Genomic DNA, 20,721 nt, shown 5'->3' with positions numbered 1-20,721 from the left:
CCTCACACACTACTCATGTAGAGTCATCACCATGTCTGCGTAAGACATCATACACTATGCTCTGACATATGCATGCGTGCCACCTTCATCCAGACCCCATATTTTTACAAGAAATGGAATCCAGACTCCAAATGAATGTTAACTATATAGACAAAAGTATTGGGACAGTGGCTCACCTGTTTATTCATTGTTTCTTCCAAAATCAAGGGTAATAAAAAGAGTTTTTCCTAATTTAATTGGAGTAACTGCATTTATTGTCCATGGAAGGCTTTGTACTAGACATTAGAGCATTTCTATAACAAGAGTGTTAGTGAGGTCAGGATGTTGGATGATCATCAGCGCACCTTATTTCCAACTCCCCAACTTAACCCAAAAGTACTGGATGGTGCACCATCATTCCAGAGGACACAATTTCACTGCTCCACAGCTCAATGGCTGCTGGCTTAATACCCCTCTAGGCTATGCCTGGTGTTAAATGCCAATAGGTTCTATTCAATATTCTATTGGCTGTATTTCTCTACAGGGACTAGTAGTGTGTGTGTAGCTGTTTGTGTGCACTTGCACATCTCTGTCAGCACTGGGTGCAACTTATACAAGCTGAATGCATTCATTAGAAGGGATGTCCACAAACATATGGACATAGTTCCCGTTACTTTGAGCAGCTAATACAGGTTTGATGTCTGAAGTTTGCTTTTTTCAGTTTAGTGTTGGAGCTACAAGGCTAGTGTAGCTAGTGATGCATGCTAAAGAGCTTTGAACATCCACGGGAGCATCGTTCCGCCATCTTGGTTCCAGAACAGAGAAACGTCTAGATGTTTGTTTTCCATACATGGTGGGTCAAGCCAAGCTCTACTTTTCATAGTTGTAGTTTAAAAGTCTCTTGGTATGGATCAGTTTGTGACTGTTGCTATCAGATTTGGACAGCCTGGTCCATTTTTTGGCTCTGTAGGCCAATATCAGTTTTAAATCTGATCAGTTCAGTTACAGTTGAGAAGCATACATGGCTGAAATTAGAAAGGTTGAAGACAAGTCCTGCCATTCTGTTCTGGATTGGTTGAAGGGCCTGATGGTCCACATAGGAAGACCAGCCAAAAGGGAGTGGCATGAGTCAATGACAAGGAACTAAAAAAGCACTTGGGTGGCCTCTGTAGACAGAAAAGGTTGAATTCTACTTAAGCTTCAGTCCAAACCACTACATGTCACCTACATTTGGGTTTATTGTGTGCAATTGCCTTTTAACTAAGCTATCCTTTGGCAATCCAACCATAATTGCCTTCTTCTGTCCTTCGTAGACATATACTGGGTCGATCCTGGTGGCGGTGAACCCCTACCAGCTGCTCCCCATCTACACAGCAGATCAGATCCGTCTGTACACCAACAAGAAAATTGGAGAGATGCCCCCTCACATCTTCGCCATCGCCGACAACTGTTACTTCAACATGCAGAGGAACAACAAGGACCAGTGTTGTATTATCAGGTCTGATGCATTCATTTCTCATCTCTCTAAAATCAATTAGTCCTTCAACAGGCGTGACTGTTAGTTAGGGAAAATGCTTTTGGACCTGTGGTGTTCAGAATATTTCCTAGTGTTTATCTACATTAATCTCGCTGTGTCTTTTTCAAATGTCTTTCTCAGTGGTGAGTCTGGAGCGGGAAAGACAGAGAGCACCAAGCTGATCTTGCAGTTTCTGGCAGCCATCAGCGGACAGCACTCCTGGATCGAGCAGCAGGTGCTGGAGGCCAACCCCATACTGGAGGGTGAGAGAAACTAGCAGGAGCTGCAATGGTTTTGACAGAAACATAGCGATAGTGATAGCAGTAGTTATTCGACCTGTCACCTTTTTTGACATATCAGCAAATTACTGACCAACAGCACACTCTTGACTACTGACTTTATGTTTATTTGGGTTTATTCTAATGTTATATAGAGTTTTACAGGCAGACACATTCACTGACCACTGACTTTCTGTTTATTTGGGTTTATTCTAATGTTATATAGAGTTTTACAGGTAGACACACTTACTGACCACTGACATTATGTTTATTTGGGTTTATTCTAATGTTGTATAGAGTTTTACAGGTAGACACACTCACTGACCACTGACTTTATGTTTATTTGGGTTTATTCTAATGTTATATAGAGTTTTACAGGCAGACACATTCACTGACCACTGACTTTCTGTTTATTTGGGTTTATTCTAATGTTATATAGAGTTTTACAGGTAGACACACTCACTGACCACTGACTTTATGTTTATTTGGGTTTGTTCTAATGTTGTATAGAGTTTTACAGGTAGACACACTCACTGACCACTGACTTTCTGTTTATTTGGGTTTATTCTAATGTTATATAGAGTTTTACAGGTAGACACACTCACTGACCGCTGACTATGTTTATTTGGGTTTATTCTAATGTTATATAGAGTTTCACAGGTAGACATACTCACTGACCACTGACTTTATGTTTATTTGGGTTTATTCTAATGTTATATAGAGTTTTACAGGCAGACACATTCACTGACCACTGACTTTCTGTTTATTTGGGTTTATTCTAATGTTATATAGAGTTTTACAGGTAGACACACTCACTCACCACTGACATTATGTTTATTTGGGTTTATTCTAATGTTGTATAGAGTTTTACAGGTAGACACACTCACTGACCACTGACTTTATGTTTATTTGGGTTTATTCTAATGTTATATAGAGTTTTACAGGTAGACACAATCACTGACCACTGACTTTATGTAGCAACCATGGGAACCGGTAATACTGAACTTTCTCCTCATATACAACAGTCATAGTTCATTTATTTCAATTTATTTAATACCAGTGCTGTCAGTCACTCAGTGCTTTTTAAACCAGTATATTAAGAGCAGGACAATTCAATAGGGCAATGCAGGTTGGGTTTCCAAGACTAAGATTCGGGACCACTACATAAGAGAGTATTCATAGAGTTGTGATATAGTCAGCTCATAAATATGAGATTTTTATGATGTTTGATTTTTCTAACAGCCTTCGGGAATGCCAAGACCATCCGCAATGACAACTCCAGCCGATTTGGGAAGTACATAGACATCCATTTCAACAAGAGAGGGGCAATAGAGGGGGCCAAAATTGAACAGTACTTGCTGGAGAAGTCCAGAGTGTGTCGACAGGTATGAAGACTTGTCTGGGACGAGGACTGGGATTTATAAGGCTCCAGATGCAGCTCTGGAGGACCTTGGCATAGCATGGTTTATTGGTTTCCTTGCTCTAACACTTCAGGTCAGCTCACCATGGTCTCTTCTGACGTCCTTTGTCTCCTCACTCTGCTAGGCGAGAGATGAGAGGAATTATCATATTTTCTACTGCATGCTGAAGGGCATGACTCCAGAGCAGAAGAAGAAACTCGGCCTGGGCAAAGCCACAGACTACACCTACCTCACTATTGTGAGTGAAGATAAAGTTGCCACTTCATTCACTGTGTAATAATACACCCATGCAGACACACACCCTTGAGTTAAATACCTGGACAGGACATTAAGTCATACATATGGTCGCTGCCATGTCCCATTCAGAAATGTGATATATTGCAATATATAGATTTCAAATATGACATATTAGAATGCATAGAACTCTTTTGTATCCAGTGTATATTTGTCTCATATTAAAATATATGTGACATATAACAACTTAACAACATATATCAAAAATTATTTATGATAGAACATAGTCACTGTCATGCAAAAACCTAGTATAACCAACCTGGCGAACTTTTCAATGGATAACTTTCAATGGACGTCAATGGAAGTCATTTTGGAGCATTCCTATTGGTCCATTCATCACAAAATCTTAATATAACGTCAAAAACAACTTTCAGGTTAAAATTCTAAAAAGTAATAAATGTCAAAAATGGAGATTTAAGATAAACAAGTATTTGAGACACCTACAGGACATTTTATGCTGTCCCATTCTAACTCTATAGGTATTAATAAGAAGTTGGTCCCCCTTCGCAGCTCTGACAGCAGGTTTGGAACTGCAGTTATTGAGTCAGGAGAGCGTTGGAGACTTTTATACACTATGCGCCTCAGCACTCAGCGACCCCGCTCTGGTTGCTGTGGTTTCTGTGGTTGCACTGCTTAACTGACCTGTTACAGCTGTGCCGTCCTATTACAGCATCAGGCTGGAATTCAGTGAGCTCTTTAGAGTGACCTCTTCTTTCACTGCATGGCTAGGTGCTGAATTTCATGTATGTATATGTTTCCTACTTTCATAATAAATGGATCAAATGAAATGCTCCAATATGACTTGGATTAAAATCCACTTTTTTGAAGATACAAGGTTTTTGTGCAATAGCGACGATATGTTACATAATGAAGAAAATAGTTATGTGTAAAATGTTAAAGCACATATATTATATGTAATGTTTTCTTATTTTTCAAAAGGTTAATGCAGTAAATTAATAGAAACGGTGTCTAAAATCTGCAGGAAAAAATACATATTTAAGTTTCTTTTCTTTTGAGGAAAAAGAAGATCAACACACATCATTTACGAGTATATACATGTAATTTATACACATATTTTATTTACATTTACATAATTTAAAACATAATCCTAAATCAAACTCAATTAAAAACATTATAATCAACAATATAATCAAAACATATTATCCCTAAAAGCATAAAAGCATAAAACACACACACACACACACACACACACACACACACACACACACACACACACACACACAAAGCACATTCTATGATTTGATTGATTATTACAGGCTCTGAATGCTTTGCTACCTACGAATGTTAATCAACAGTGTTTTAATTACAGTGTTTTTATGGTAAATGCACTGTTCTTTTTTCCCCTGTTCAGGGAAACTGCACAGTGTGTGATGGTCGTGACGACCAAAAGGAGTACTCTAACATTCGCTCAGCCATGAAGGTGCTCATGTTCACGGACACAGAGAACTGGGAGATCTCCAAACTGCTGGCCTCCATTCTGCACATGGGCAACCTCCACTATGAAGGTTAGGGCTGTACAGGTGTACAGTTACAGACTGTAGCCCATCAGTCCTCCTCTACTCCATTCCTCATGAGTCAGTTTCTGACCACAAGTCTGATCAGCGCAGGGGTGGTGGACTGTTCTCTATTCTCTGACATGGTTTTGTTTGTGGTGCTGGTCAGAGTGTATCAGGTCTGCTAGTTTTAGAGTGGATCCGCCACCCAAATATATCCAACCAACAGCAACTCTGTGGTCAGAAACTGCCCACTGATGAAGATCTAAAGGATGGCTAACACAAACTGTGCCCCAGAAAATGAGCTACTGTATCTAACTGAACAATAACAGGGTGGCGCTACAAGAGAGGGGTTTTTGATAAAGTGGCCGGCGATTGTCTATGGAACAACTAACTTTGATCATTTCTTCTTAGCTCGCACTTATGATAACCTGGATGCCTGTGAGGTGGTGCGCTGTGCTGACCTGACCACTGCTTCAAAGCTGTTAGAGGTAACCCCAAAGAGTGCTTACATGCTTCCTGTTTTACTGCATGTGTTGTAGCAGTTACCCTGGAATCAAGAGTCCATATTATCAAATTTGTTGATTTAATAAGCAAGATGCTTATGTTATAGAGCATTTTACCTGCCCGTATGTGCATGTATAGTATGTGTGTGTAATTGTGTGAAAAAAGTTTGACACCCTGTGAAAAGACCTTTGGTCTTCATTTAAAGAATTTTGAGAGATTAAGGTAATATAACTAAAAATATATATTTTTATTTATTGATTTATTTATTATCTGGGCAGTGGAACTGCTGATTTCTGATTGTTTTGAGATCTTTTTAAAAACCTTTCCAGACTCATGTGCATCTACACCTTTTCACACACTACTACACACTTCTTTCTGAAGGCCTCAGAGAGCTCTTTAAATATGGCCACCATAAACTAAAACTAAAGCAACCCACCACTCACTTCAACAGTCGAGCAACCCAAACTAAATGTCTGAGGTTTAAAGAACACAAGCTCCTCCAAAATCCTCTCTAACCTTGTTCTAATAAACTATGCCTGATTCTAATTTTAGACAATTTAAGTAGTAATACATGTGAGGGGTGCCCTAATGAAATTAATAACATTTTAGAAATGAATTTCAATTTTAAAAACATTATATATATATATATATATATATATATATATATATATATATATATATATATATATAAGTTTATGTGTTTGTGTGTATGTATGTGTGTGTCTTTGTGTGTGTGACATGTGGTGTTTGCCCGGTGATTGTAGAGTAGAATTAGGATTAAGGGAGTAATATAAGCTGATTGGCCCTTCAGGTGATCGTCAGGGACGAGGCCTTTCTGCAGGATTGGGGGAAAATGAGAGAGGGTTGAGTGCCACCTAGTGACAGAATAGTGGCAGCACACCTTGTGTGTCAGGATTCACCTGACAAATAAATACTTTTAAAATAACTTTTACTTATTGTCCTATATGTCCTTTTTGCCATACTGCGACTCTGATAGTTGTTTAATGCATTATGTCAGAACTTTATGATAAGTGAACCAATAGAAATGCTTTATATTATGTTTCTATATTTTTACATCGACTTCCATTGAAAGTTAAGAATAGTTTGTCCCTTTTCTTGTACAGAAGCTATTGTTATGGTACAGGTTATTGCATGAGAGCGATTAAAAGGACTAAAATATTCCAAAAAGCTATTTTGAGACATTTACTTAACATTTAAGTAGTTCTTCCCTCATGCCCACTTTAGCCTGAGAACTACCAGACGCTAGAGGGCGCTCCACAATTAGAGTAAATACCTCTGTGAACGACTATGAACATATTTTAATAACATTTTAGCTGTTTAGCCACATTAACCTACATTTAGTAGTGCACCCTCAGGAGGACTAGGAAGAGGCCTCATAAACTGGCATTACTTTAGCTGAACTTGCAGGAGGGTAGCTCCATATATATATATATATATATATATATATATATATATATATATATATATATGTCAAATGATTTTGAAATGTGATCACCAAATGAATATGGTATATAACTTTTTCTTTGTCATATTTCGCTTTCTAGGCCACTTCAGTCACCACCTATAGCTCTTTTCATGTTTAATTTAATAAGAAATAAATCCTTGCTCAAAGTGACGGAAAGCAAAATCCAGGTCTACAAATGACTTACTCTAAAGATGAGATGTTGGTGTTTAATTATTATATTTGCCAACAGGTTGATTCTAAGGACTTGATGAACTGCCTCACCAGCCGCACCATAATCACCCGAGGGGAGACCGTGTCCACTCCTCTGAGCATAGAGCAGGCCTTGGATGTCCGAGATGCCTTTGTGAAGGTAAACTTCACCTCACCTTCTGTTCTGTGATGTTGTTTAAGCACACAAATTGACCAATCTCTGACTATTTCCATGAGAGACCACATCAAAAATATTAGATCACATATTAAATATTAGACCAAAATCAGATTTTTGCCACTTCAAGCCTGCATTACGCTTAGATTGATGTGAGTGGCTTTTGTCTCTGTTAAAGGGAATATATGGACGCCTGTTTGTGTGGATTGTTGAGAAGATTAACGCAGCAATCTACAAGCCTCCATCCCATGATCTTAAAGCTGTGCGCAGGTCTATCGGCCTACTGGACATCTTCGGCTTTGAGAACTTCACAGTCAACAGGTAAGTACCACACTCAGTATATTCACTCACGTTACAACCATCATCGGTAACAGAAGTCATGTAACTGGTAGTGCTACTAGAATGTCATCCTGATATAAGGACTTCTAGAATCTCCACTAGACTACTACTAGAAACTTAACCTGATTCCCTGCACTGTGCTGGGCCAAGGCCTTTCAGAACTCCACAGTTGTGAAACTCTAAGAAAGAAGGGAAAGGTAAATTTACTCAGAACCATGTTTTTATGTAGTACAATTCCCTCCTCTAAAGTGCCACAATGGTCTAACAGCTCATTTGCTAATATTTTGGAGACTCAACTCAATATGTATTGTTGACCAAACTGAGATGCAGAATCAAAACATGTGAGTTAGGTGAAATCTGGACTAAACTAAGTTGTGTTTATTCAAGAAACACTCTGTAATCTGTTAATTTATCATTATCAAGTTGGGCTGAATTTTTTTTGACACAGTTTTAGATCTTTTAGTACCAGTAACACAGTTTGGTATGGTTTCCCAAACAGGGGTTAACCCCTCTACTCCAGGACTATATTTCAATTCGCTTTCAATGTAGAATCTCAATTCAGTTCAGGACCAGATTTCATCCTTTATTAATCCATTTTTTCCTTTGCTATCTAGTTTTGAGCAGCTGTGTATCAACTTTGCCAACGAAAACCTGCAGCAGTTCTTCGTCCGTCACGTCTTTAAGCTGGAGCAGGAGGAGTATAACCTGGAGAACATCAGCTGGCAACACATTGAGTTTACTGACAACCAGGACGCTCTGGACATGATTGCCATCAAACCCATGAACATCATCTCCCTCATTGACGAGGAGAGCAAGTTCCCCAAGGTCAGAGAGCGAGAGGGAGACAGAAGGAGATTCAGTTTTACATACAGGCATATTTCGTTGCTGTTACGCAGCTAACCTTGTATCTCCAGAATGGCCCCCTTAAGTCTTTTTGGAGCATTTCTATTCCATTCATCAAGACATTCTGACACAATGTAAAGAACAACTGCCAGAGTTACAGATGTCAAAAAGTGAAAACAGCCCATTTTTGCATGACAACAATTAGATCCTGTTGTCATACACCTCACTCACTTTTGAAAAGAGTACATTTCACAACATTAGGAAATGTGATGAATTTCAACTCATTTAATAAACCTCATTATTTAAAATATTCACCTGTTTACATACGACATACGCTACCAGTCAAAAGTTTAAGAATGCCCCAATGTTTTCAGCAGTCCACTGGCAGTGTTAAACAGCCCAGGCAAGCCTGCTTTTCTTTTCTATTTTACCATCTTATCAATGACCTCCTTACTGACACTCCCCCCTGTCAAACCTGCAGCTCCTAATCTGTTCTTCACAGTAAAAACCTGGTCGGATTTGATCCAGGGTTAAGCTACCAGATGTTGTCATGTGAGCTGCTTATCTCACAAGCTGTTGACTCTCAGAAACTTGTCTTCTGATGCTGTTGTGAATTTGAGTCTGTAAGATCTCTTCCTGTACCTCTTCAGTTTTCTCCAGTTTTGATGGTGTAGGAAACTGTGCTCATCACACATTGGCTTTATTTTCTTTAAGAATTCTGTCTCTATAAGGCTCTGCCTGTCTTTCTTTGTTAAGAGTATTTTTCTACAGATATATAATCTGTTATACAAAGGCTTATAAAAGGCTTGTGAATTGTTCGCATCGGTTTCATCAATGCTTACTTTTCTTCCAGCTGTGAGTTGTTAACCAATGACTTGTTTCCTAAAAAAGGCCACTTTTTAAATGACATTGTTTTTCATGTTTTTCCTTAAAAGCTCTGGCAGCTCTTTGCACCATTTTAGGTTATTCACTGGACTTGAACTGCTTAAGTGTCATTAAAAAAAGCTGGAAAATTGGGGGTGTTCTAAAACTTTTGACCAGTAGAGAGAAAGAGAGTTTTGTTTTCTTTAAAATTCAGTTTCACTCAAAAACGCTGTTCCCTCCTCTGCTTGTCTCTGATCTCCCTCAGGGCACAGACACCACCATGCTGAACAAGCTGAACTCCCAACACAAGCTCAACACCAACTACATCCCTCCTAAAAACACCTACGAGACCCAGTTTGGCATCCAGCACTTCGCCGGCATCGTCTACTACGAGACGAGAGGTTGGCGTGGTCACAGTGCAGCATCCTGTATAAAACCTAGTTTGTCTGTTTTGCTTGAAGGTGTTTATAAAGTAAAAATGGTTTCTCTGTGTCTGCAGGTTTTCTGGAGAAGAACAGAGACACTCTTCATGGGGACATCATCCAGCTCGTTCACTCTTCAAAGAACAAGTTCATCAAGCAGATCTTCCAGGCTGATGTGGCCATGGTAATGCTCCCTGATCTGCATTTTACTTTTTCTAACTTCTTTAAGGTTAGCTGAAGCTGCTTGGTGTGTCTGTGTAGCCCTAAAACGTTGTACACTATATGCCCAAATGTTTGTGGACAGCAAATGCACACATAGCTTGTCTAGTCCCTGCAGAGAGGTACTGCCAATAGAATTGGACTCTCTGGAGCAGATAAACATGAACCTATTGCTAATGCTATGTGTGGACTTAAGGTATAAAAGTATAAAGCCCATCTAGCATTGAGCTGTGGAGCAGTGGAACTGTGTTCTCTGGAATGATGGTGCTCCATCCGACACTTTTGGGAGGAGCTGGGGAGTTGGGAATGAGGAGGTATGGTGATCCACCCTCCAACATCCTGACCAATGCAATCAAATCCTCATAGCAGTGCTCCAAAATGTAGTAGAAACCCTTTCCTGCACAGTATGGACAGGTACTCCAACAAAAGCATGCTAAATCGAGAATGAACAGGTGTCCCAATACTTTTGTTAAGAGACAGGGATTCATACGTTTGAATTCCATCAACACCACTGCCCTCTATGGTCAGGTGTCTGAGAATAGAAAGGCCTCTCCCCATGTGATTGGAGGAGTAAACAGTGAATGAACAGGTGTCCCAATACTTTTGTCCATATGGCGTTTTTCGGTTTTTTCATTTTTAAATAGGCTAATTGGCTGTGTGTTTTCCCACTTGAAAAGCTGTCTGGCCCATTTGTACAAAATAATGAATTATTAATTTAATTAGGAATATCCTTAATTAGGATATATGGAGTGTATGGATTGAGGAGCAGTACACTGGCAGATTCTGATCTGGAATTAAATGTGTAAATGTTGGTGGTGTGGGGGGGTTTCCTTAGTCTTCTAAAGTGTGTTTTCTCTCTGTGTGTAATGTGTCCTGCCAGTTTCTGTGTGGTTATGTGCCTGGTGGTACGCTCGGCCAGCCGGGCACACCTCTTCTGAAGGTAAAGCTCGGCAACCCGCAGGGCCCTCGTGTCATTTAATTCGCTGTACTGTTTGTTCCAGGTTTTTTGTTTTCCCGCATCCCACCCAGTCTCACCCATTGCTCACCAAACCCATTGCTCCAACTTCACCAGTGAAAGCACCCTCCATTCCAGTGCAGTGACGTCACATCCTGTTTCCTGTTGTCTTTAACCTGCAATTTCTCACTTCTGTGCTGCAAGAGAATTTACTGAAATAGCAAACACATATTTGTACTTGTTTACATGGCGGAACACGGAAAGATTTCATGTTTGGCTTGACTTGCTGGTTGTATTTCACGAAGCGTGAAGAGCACAGACGTGAACTACCTCACCCCATCCTGGCAGAATAGACCAATCTCACTGTGGTCTTTGGTGTTAGATTTTGTGATTTTCTGTATGTGTTTGGTCCATGTGGATATATACAGCAGTGGTTGCCAACCCTGGTCCTGGAGGTCATGGCGATACAGTAATAAAACACATCGCTCTGAATATAATTTAAACAATGTGATTTTGAAGGTGCTGCAGATCAGTGGTTCCCATCCCTGGGCCTGGAGACCTTCTGCTCTGCACATTATAGTGAAGAAGGTGGGATGTTAGAACTGAACACATGAAATGTGCATGACCAGGATTGGGCAGCACCAGGATTGGGCAGCACTGATCTATAGCACCTACAAAATCACATTGTACATGTTTCATTCAGAGCAATGTATTGCTCTATTGCCATGACGTTTTTGTTTACTTCAAATCTCAATCATTCAAATCTCAATAAATATATATATATATATATATATATATATATATATATATATACATATAAGAAATGTGACTTTTTTCATGTGACTTTATTGCACTACAAAAACTGAGTGCTGCAATAAAATTGCATGATTTTAATGTTATGCAAATTCAGTACTAGTAAATTCAGTGAATGGATAGGAGATATATAGTTATTATATATTATAGAAATATAATACTAAAAATATTTTTGAAAAATATGAAATGATGCTAAAATGCACACCCCATGCAGCTTCAGTTTTAAGCATGATTTATTTCATAGAATTCTTGAAATATTAAATAAAACATTTAAAGATACCTTTAGCAAATACTTTGGTATATGCAAATTATACCATATTATTGTTATGAAGTTGTATTGTAAAAAATAGAATATGCAGTAATAAATGTAAAGTCAGGCTAACTTAAAATCATACACTAATTTCAAAGTGTTTTTTGAGTTAACTCAAACTTCCTACTTCCTTCCTAGACTTCATTCCTACTGTATTACTGGTACTTAAAAATCTAAAATAGTGTATTGTCTTTTTTTGTTCCTAAAAGCTAGTGTTAGAATTATTTCCTTACAAATTGAATGCCAGACAGCTTACAATGACAAGGTAATTAATTGCAGACCCTTGCTGGGATCTGAACTTATGATCTCCTCACACTTCATGAGACGCTCTAGTGCTGTGAAATTACACCACATGAATATCATACTGCATGCATACTTTCCTAGACTCAGACATGTACATGTTCTCACAGCTCTGGAGTGGCACAATTGTCTAACTGCATGCTTGTTAAGAGACAGGCTTTCATAAGTTTAAATCCCATCAACACCACTGCCCTCTATGGTCAGGTGTTTGAGAATAGAAGGGCCTCTCCCCATGTGATTGGAGGAGTAAACAGTAAACCGATTAAAGGGGAGGAGCCACAGTTTCAGCTGCAGCTCATTTACTACTGTTTTTGGGCCTCAACTCTGTATGTATTGTTGATCAAACTGAGATTCAGAGATTAAAATATAAGTGATGTGAAGTTTTGACCAAAATGAGTTGAGTGAACACTCTGGAATCTTTAAAACTGATCTGACTTTACTTTTTTTCAACTACTGAACTACTGAAACTACTGAGCTGTAGTAGAAACTGTATTATTTGGTCAGTCGGGCTCTTATTTCTCAACCCGTTGGACAGCAGTGTGCCTTTAGCTGTGGCTCTGATGACCTCTTTTGTTCTCTGGAAGCCCTGAAGTTCACAGAAATAATGCTCTCCGTTTAGCTGGATAATATATCTGTCAGAGACAAGCTACGGAAGTTTCCTGTTGAAGAATAAAAGAGGTTTGGAAGTTTGATTACTGAAATAGAGAGGAAGCTTTTTGGTGGGTGGAGCGGGTTGAGAGACTCTCTGGTAAATAGAGAGAGAGAGAGAAGGACAGAGGAAGAGGAAAGGAAGGGGCTAAAGGAATCCTCCTCAGCTCTGTTTCCCACCATTCCTGATTTGCTTTTTGTGTGTATCCTTCTCTTTCTCTGTGTGTGTGTGTGTTTCCTGATGTGCAGGGGGCAGAGACGAGAAAGCGGTCACCAACACTGAGCAGTCAGTTCAAACGCTCTCTGGAGCTGCTGATGCGCACACTGAGTGTGTGTCAGCCTTTCTTTGTGCGCTGCATCAAACCCAATGAGTATAAGAAGCCCATGGTGAGTCCCTCTGCGTTGTTTTTTTTTGTTGTTCTGGTAATGCATTGAATTTGCGTTATACTTGCAAAAGCCTTGTATCTACATTTATGCCTTTGTTTAGTTTTTGACATAATGGGAATCTGGCACTTGTTTTTCACATTGTGTCAACGTTTCATGATGAATGGACCAATAGAAATGCTTCAAAATTACTTAGAATTGATTTTTTTTTTACTTTGACTTCCATTGAAAGTTAATAATATTTTAAAAAATTCTCTTGTAAAGTTGTGGTTTGGAGAACACCTGTCAATAAACTTAACACTAAGTGGAGTGAATAACATTGATGATCTGGTTCCAAAGGCACCTGTCAAGGGGTAGATATGTTAAGCAGCAAGTAAACAGTTAGCCTGTGTTGAAGCAGGCAAAATTGGCAAGTGTGATAATCTGAGACACTCTGACAAGTTCCCGGTATGCAGTGGTCAGTATCTACTAACTGTGAACCAGTGCCCAAGGCTCAATGATCGCCATCAGAGGTCTTGTGGAGTCCGGGCCTCCACAGATCAGAGCAGTTTTGACAGCACAGGGGGACAGGGGGACAGACACAATATTAAGCACCATGTTTTAATATTATGGCTGATCGGCGTATGCTTTAGCTGTTTTATTCTTTTGTGGAGCACTTTTGTTTACCTTAAACATCTTAAACTGCAGACTTATTAGTAATTTATTAAGATTACAACTTCTGCAAAAGCACACTGCTGTAAATGTAGGATACCTGATTTGTTTACTTGATTCATTTCATTAGAGTAAGTGATGATGTGTATATATTATTATTATTATTATTATTATTATTATTATTATTAACAGTAAGTGCAAGGTTAGCTGGAATTGCCATGAAGTTAAGGTGTCATCACATTTGTATTGGTCTATTTCTATTGATCCGTTCAGCATGACATTTTGACACAACAGAATGAACAACTGCCAGATTCACATTACGTTGAAAAAAAACTTCTTAAATGGAGAACGATGTTTATTACGTATTCTTCTCCTTGCAGTTGTTTGACAGGGAGCTGTGTGTAAGGCAGCTCCGCTACTCTGGAATGATGGAAACGATCCGGATCCGTCGGGCCGGATACCCCATCCGCTACACCTTTGTGGAGTTTGTGGATCGTTATCGCGTCCTCATGCCTGGAGTGAAGCCTGCCTACAAACAGGTAAATAAAGACTCATTTGGACCCACACTGTATATACTAAACTGTGTAAGCAATGTGTGTAATAGTATTAATGCAGTTAGCACCATGCTAATTAGTGGAGTATTGAGAGTATTGATGGAGCTTCCATTACATGTTAGCTAAACTATATTGCCAAAAGTATTCGCTCGCCTGCCTTCGCCGCATATGAACTTGTGTGACATCCCATTCTTAATTCATAGGGTTTAATTTGATGCCGGGTCGCTTTTGTAGCTAAAACAGCTTCAACTCTTCTGGGAAGGCTTTCCACAAGGTTTAAGAGTGTGTTTATGGGAATTTCTGACCATTCTTACAGAAGTGCATTAGTGAGATCAGACAATGATGTTGGACGAGAAGGCCTGGCTTTCACTGGAACTAAGGGGCCGAACCCAACTCCTGAAAAACAACCCCACACCATAATCCCCCCTCCACCAAACTTTACACTTGGCACAATGCAGTCAGACAAGTACCGTTCTTCTTTACTTGTAAAATACTGTAAAATACTTTTGGCAATAGGGTGTATATTAGCACCATAGCTCCAGTGTAAAACTAAAGAGTAAAACTTCAGACACCAAATATGTCTTGGCTTATTGACTACATTTGGGGTAAAGGAGAAGCTGTCTAGATTTTTTGGTAAACTATGACCTTAAACATTGATGTTCAATCAAGATCTTGTATAGAAGCTAAACGCTAAATGTTGCTTCATCAAATGTAGTTCTGAATCTGGACTTTTCTAGCTAAGTCATCTACTGGCATTGCAGTTTTTAAGCAGATCCTAAATGTATTCTGGACCCAAACCATTCAGTGATTGAAGAATTGACTGAAAAAGGAGACAATGTCTTCCTGGGTTTTGTTTTTATTTCCTCAAGGAGGACCTGAGAGGGACCTGTCAGCGGATTGCAGAGGCCGTTCTTGGCAGAGACGATGACTGGCAGATGGGGAAGACCAAGATTTTCTTGAAGGTATTTCGGCCAAGCCCCTCCCTATATTACACCACATTTCCAGGAACTACATATGGAAGTGGCTCATGTCAGTGTGGACCATGTCCAAATCTGTTTGAAGAGGCAGGATGTAATGAGCTTTCATAATGGAAATAGTTTTACAGTTGACTCGTAGTAGAGCACTGAACAAGTCGAAGTAGGTACAGAATAATTCATAAAATATACTGAATAATATTAGATATTGAATGATTCATAGTAGATATAGAAGCATTCATAGTGATTTTAGTATAATTCATAGTAGTTACTGAAAATTTCATAGTAAATGTTGAAAAATTCATAATAGTTACTGAATAATTCACAGTGGATACTGAACTATTCATAGTGATTTCTGAATAATGCATACTGGATACTGAAATATCCATAGTTGTTACTGCATAATTCATACTAAAGGCTGAATAATTCATAATATTTACCAAATAAATCACAGTAGATACAGAATAATCCTTGGGTATTCAACAATCTATGGTAGTTACTGAAAGATTCACAGTAGTTACTGAATCATTTATAATGAATACTGAATAATTCATCTTAAGTTTTTAAAATAAGCAATAGGCCCAAAGGTTAATTTAGCCTGATATATGTAATTGTGATTGTTAGAATTGTATGAAGTTTAAGGAGGTGTCACTGATTTAAGAGCATGGACACAAGCATGGAAATATCTGCTCATTCGTGTGCGGTCCTCTACTCCTCCATTCCATCAAGATTCTGTTTTGGTTTTTGCCGTCCGGATAGAAACCTAAGGCAGAGGTCAGAGGTCAGCAGAAAGTTTGTCCTTTGCCCGAGAGTTTTCCACTCAGTAGTGTTTTATCACACTTCACAGCTCTCAGCAACAGGAAATCCCCCCTCAACAGGAGTAGAGAGGGCACTGCCAACACTTCCTAACAGGAAGTGACAGCATTAGACCAGGGTAATGACAGATGTAATACAAATCATTTAGGAAGGCTTGTGAAAGTGTTGTTTATAATTAACTGTAGTCCTTCACAGGAAGTCCCTTTTCATTTGTAATGTGTACTGCACTTTGAATTTCCGGCAAAATGGCAAACGTCTCACTTTATTTGACAGGACCATCATGACATGCTGCTGGAAATCGAGAGAGACAAGGCTATCACTGACAAGGTCATTCTGATCCAGAAGGTGGTCAGAGGTTTCAAAGACAGGTAGGACCTGTCTGATACTGCTCTTAATATATTATATATATTATATATAATTTATATAATATATATATTTATGTATTCTATAATATATTATTATAAATATTTACATAGCACATTTAAAAAGTGATGCATTGAATTTACCTGATTGAAATATGTTAAAACTTTACAAAATAATAAAATATATTAGAAATATATATTTTCTATTTTTTTCTCTAAAATTCTTTTTATAGTTACTTATTTAATTCCATAAGGTTTTTGGGTAACACGAATGGATTTGAGTTACAGTTACAGAAGTGATAATTCCACTTTTCACAACACTGTTATTATTTTTAAATAGGTCCAACTTCCTTAAGATGAAGAGAGCAGCACTTATGATCCAGAAAACTTGGAGGGGTTACTACTGCAGGAAGAACTATGATGCGGTGAGTTACTGGATTTAGTGGATATAGATTAAGAGTATGCAGTAATGAAAAATAAGCTTATATTTAGAGCACTATTCAGACACAAGGCAATTTAAAGCGCTTTACAGGTGAATAGAAGTTCATTTAATTAAAAAACAAAGAAATATATTAAAATATAACTTTAAAAAAGATGTAAATCTGTTCCAGATGATCTGAGGGATCTGGGTGCGTTGTAACACAAGGAAATTGTATTGATGAGGTGACGAACCAGATGCTTGTAAATGTAAAATGTTCAGAATACTTCAAAAAAGGAGTTTAAGCAGAACTAGTGGTACAGGAAACAAACCAAATAATCTCGATTTAATCTTGTTGGAGAAAATGTAATACTTTATAGATTAACAAAAAGATTTGAAATTATAGCAAAGACGTGTATATTAGTTAGTTGCTCCTCTCAGCAGGCCCCATCTCTAAATCTATGGTTTTACCAAATTGCCTTCTCACCTCCCCATGAGAAAATTACTAATTAACCAATATCAGAAATCTGAAAGGTTTTGGCAGATATGGTCTTCTCTCTGGGATTTAAATTAGTTCAGCTATCCACAAATATTATAAATGTTTATTGTCCATTTGTTTGCTTTCACATATTAATGTTGCTATAGTCATTTCTATTTGTCTTTTCTGATATATCACATATTTATCCCCCACCCCTCTTATTTGAAAAAAATCTATTCATTGAAGCCAGTGCAATCATTTAAGGACCTGAGTAATGTTCTCTATCTTAGTGTTAATGAGGACTCTAGATGAGCTTGATTGACCTTTAAGGAAGACCTGTAAATACAGTATTGCAGTAGTTTAACCTGCTGAAAATAAATGCATGAACAAGTTTTTTCTGTATCTTGTTTCAATATGGCTGTTCTCATTTAGGTCATAGTCCATATTACCCACTGAAAAAAGCAACTGCTTATTACAGTCTGACTATTCATTTTGTCATTGAGATGCCTGACATTCATTTCCGTGTGTTTCTTTCCTGTCCTGCAGATGCGTGCCGGCTTCTCCCGCCTGCAGGCCCTGTACCGCTCCAGGAAGCTCTATCAGACCTACCATGTGGCTCGGCAGAGGATCACGCTGTTCCAGGCTCGTTGCCGAGGCTGTCTGGTGCGTCGGGCCTTCAGGCATCGTCTCTGGGCTGTCATCACCATCCAGGCCTACACCAGGGGCATGATCGCCCGCCGCCTCTACAAGAGACTCAAGGGAGAGGTAAGCAGAGGGGCACACACAAACCAGTCACCAGTGCTTGGTGTGGCGCAACAGATAAAACCACTAGCTGCCAGTGCGCTATTACACCATGTGAGAGACCAGGGTTCGATTGCCAGTCTGGGTGCGCTACACCAATAAGAGTCTCTTATTGGTGTAGCGCACCCAGACTGGGAATCGAACCCTGGTTTGTAAGTCACTGCATTGTAAGTCGCTCTGGATAAGAGCGTTAGCTAAATGCCATAAATGTAAATGTAAACAATATATATGACATCACTGTAAAATCTCCAAAATGGTGACTTTACAGGAGAAGGCAAAAATTTTCTTAACTTTGAATGGAAGTCAGTGTAAAATCATTTTTATTGATCTAGTCATCCATAATTATTTACCCAGTGTACAGAGCAGCTACAGGGTTTAAATGATGGAGAAAACTACAAAACAGACAAAAATGTGATGTTTTTCATTGAACAGCAGTAATATACAGAGGTTTTAGACAACTAAGCACATTATGTAAAGGTTCTTACTGTAAAAACTCCAGATCTCATTAGAACAGATGCAGGTAGACAGAAATACAGTAAAAGGTTCTTGGGTTCTTGGGAGCTAGTTTAAAGAACAAAGCTTGGTTGCAGATTTCTCCTGGATGCCCCCAGCCAGCATGTCCATCAGTAGTTCACCTGATTTAACATCATTAAGCACTGATTTACCAAACCAAGTGTTGGATAGCTTTAAATAATACTAGACTCTCATGAGGAGAGCTTTGGAGATGTTTTAATGAACACAGTGATATAAAACCTCTAAACCTTTTGCACAGTACTATATAACACATTACTAGTATATATATATATATATATATATATATATATATATATATATATATGATAAATATGTGATATAAACGCTCTGCTCATCCTCGCAGTACCGGAGGCGCCTGGAGGCAGAGAAAATGCGCCTGGCTGAGGAGGAGAAGCTGAGGAATCAGATGAGTGCCAAGCGGGCCAAAGCCGAGGCGGAACGTAAACATCAAGAGCGTCTGGCCCAGCTGGCTCGGGAAGATGCTGAACGCGAGAAGAAAGAGAAGGAGGAGGCACGCAGGAAGAAAGACATGCTGGACCAGATGGAGAGAGCTCGCCATGAGCCGGTCAACGACTCAGACATGGTGGATAAAATGTTTGGCTTCCTGGGTACCACTAACTCCTTCCCTGGTCAGGAGGGTCAGGCACCGGCTGGGTTTGAGGTGAGAGGGAGGGTGGATTCAGGCACTATGCAACATATTCCGTATTCCTATACATAAAAATGTTCCGTGTCCTTTAATGTCTAGATCATGAATTTTTCTAGAGTAGTATAGTACTAGTGTAGTATTTTTGTTAGGTATTTATTTATTAAGTCATGCACTAAAAATGTGCAAATGTTGCAAACTACAGTAACTGATTACATAGCTTTTTTTATTAACTTAACTTACTTTCAAGTTCTCAAAACACACAATTCTAACTACTGCATCTCAGTCTAGTCAACAATACACATTAAGGTGATCATCAAAAACACTAGTAAATGAGCTGCAGCTGAAATTCATTAAATATGTTATGATATGTTTAGTCTGTTCCTCCTCATCAGTACTAGTTATTTCCATCTGCATGTTTGACCCCTGCCCCCCAAGTCATATGATTTTGACAATGGAGCATCTAACGCTTGCTGGGATTTGAACTAATGACCTCCTCACATTTGTTGAGCAGCAGTTAGTCTTGGGGAGCTGTGACTTTTTACTACATATAACAGTACTAAGTGTACTTTTCCATCTTTCTTCAACATAGAAGTGTCTATATTTGTACAGTTCAACTGAGAATAGGAAGGCCTTGCCCCCATGTAATCTGAGATCTGTCCTAACTTGTATAGTGAGAGGCTGGCCGGACTGTATTTCATCATCAATGATAAAGGATCACATTATCTGAGCAATGTAGACTTCACAGGGAGATTTTAAGAGGATGTGTTTTTGTGCTTTAGGACCTGGAACGGACTCAGAGGGAGCTGGAGGAAGAGGATCTGGATGAAGCTCTTCCTCTGCCTGAGGAAGAGGAGGAGGACCTGTCTGAATATAAATTTGCCAAGTTTGCAGCCACCTACTTCCAGGGCACCAGCACACAAACGTACATGCGCCGTCCACTCAAACAGCCACTGCTGTTTCACGAGGATGAGGGTGATCAGCTGGTACGTGAGTCCCTGTTCATTGATGTTTAGACAAGATTTACCATGAAA

The 20,721-nt window shown here is 39.0% G+C and overlaps 1 protein-coding gene across 2 annotated transcripts in view; it reads left to right on the top strand.

Moving 5' to 3' along the window:
- The window catches only part of myo7aa (myosin VIIAa), a 53,087-nt gene that overhangs the window by 11,803 nt on the left and 20,563 nt on the right, over positions 1 to 20,721 (top strand). For both annotated transcript variants that reach the window (XM_072695330.1, XM_072695329.1), the window contains exons 4-22: positions 1,293 to 1,477; positions 1,637 to 1,758; positions 3,016 to 3,158; positions 3,319 to 3,432; positions 4,861 to 5,014; positions 5,417 to 5,493; positions 7,225 to 7,344; positions 7,538 to 7,680; positions 8,313 to 8,523; positions 9,671 to 9,806; positions 9,905 to 10,011; positions 13,322 to 13,459; positions 14,488 to 14,646; positions 15,531 to 15,623; positions 16,725 to 16,819; positions 17,154 to 17,238; positions 18,256 to 18,474; positions 19,388 to 19,705; positions 20,470 to 20,673. In XM_072695330.1, the coding sequence (XP_072551431.1) occupies positions 1,293 to 1,477; positions 1,637 to 1,758; positions 3,016 to 3,158; positions 3,319 to 3,432; positions 4,861 to 5,014; positions 5,417 to 5,493; positions 7,225 to 7,344; positions 7,538 to 7,680; positions 8,313 to 8,523; positions 9,671 to 9,806; positions 9,905 to 10,011; positions 13,322 to 13,459; positions 14,488 to 14,646; positions 15,531 to 15,623; positions 16,725 to 16,819; positions 17,154 to 17,238; positions 18,256 to 18,474; positions 19,388 to 19,705; positions 20,470 to 20,673 (2,823 nt within the window). The remainder of the gene's footprint in view (positions 1 to 1,292; positions 1,478 to 1,636; positions 1,759 to 3,015; positions 3,159 to 3,318; positions 3,433 to 4,860; positions 5,015 to 5,416; positions 5,494 to 7,224; positions 7,345 to 7,537; positions 7,681 to 8,312; positions 8,524 to 9,670; positions 9,807 to 9,904; positions 10,012 to 13,321; positions 13,460 to 14,487; positions 14,647 to 15,530; positions 15,624 to 16,724; positions 16,820 to 17,153; positions 17,239 to 18,255; positions 18,475 to 19,387; positions 19,706 to 20,469; positions 20,674 to 20,721) is intronic.

The sequence above is a fragment of the Salminus brasiliensis genome, chromosome 13, assembly GCF_030463535.1.
Source record: "Salminus brasiliensis chromosome 13, fSalBra1.hap2, whole genome shotgun sequence".
Classification (NCBI taxonomy): domain Eukaryota; kingdom Metazoa; phylum Chordata; class Actinopteri; order Characiformes; family Bryconidae; genus Salminus; species Salminus brasiliensis.
Note: the sequence above shows the minus strand (reverse complement) of the source record. Positions and strands in the feature narration are given on the sequence as shown.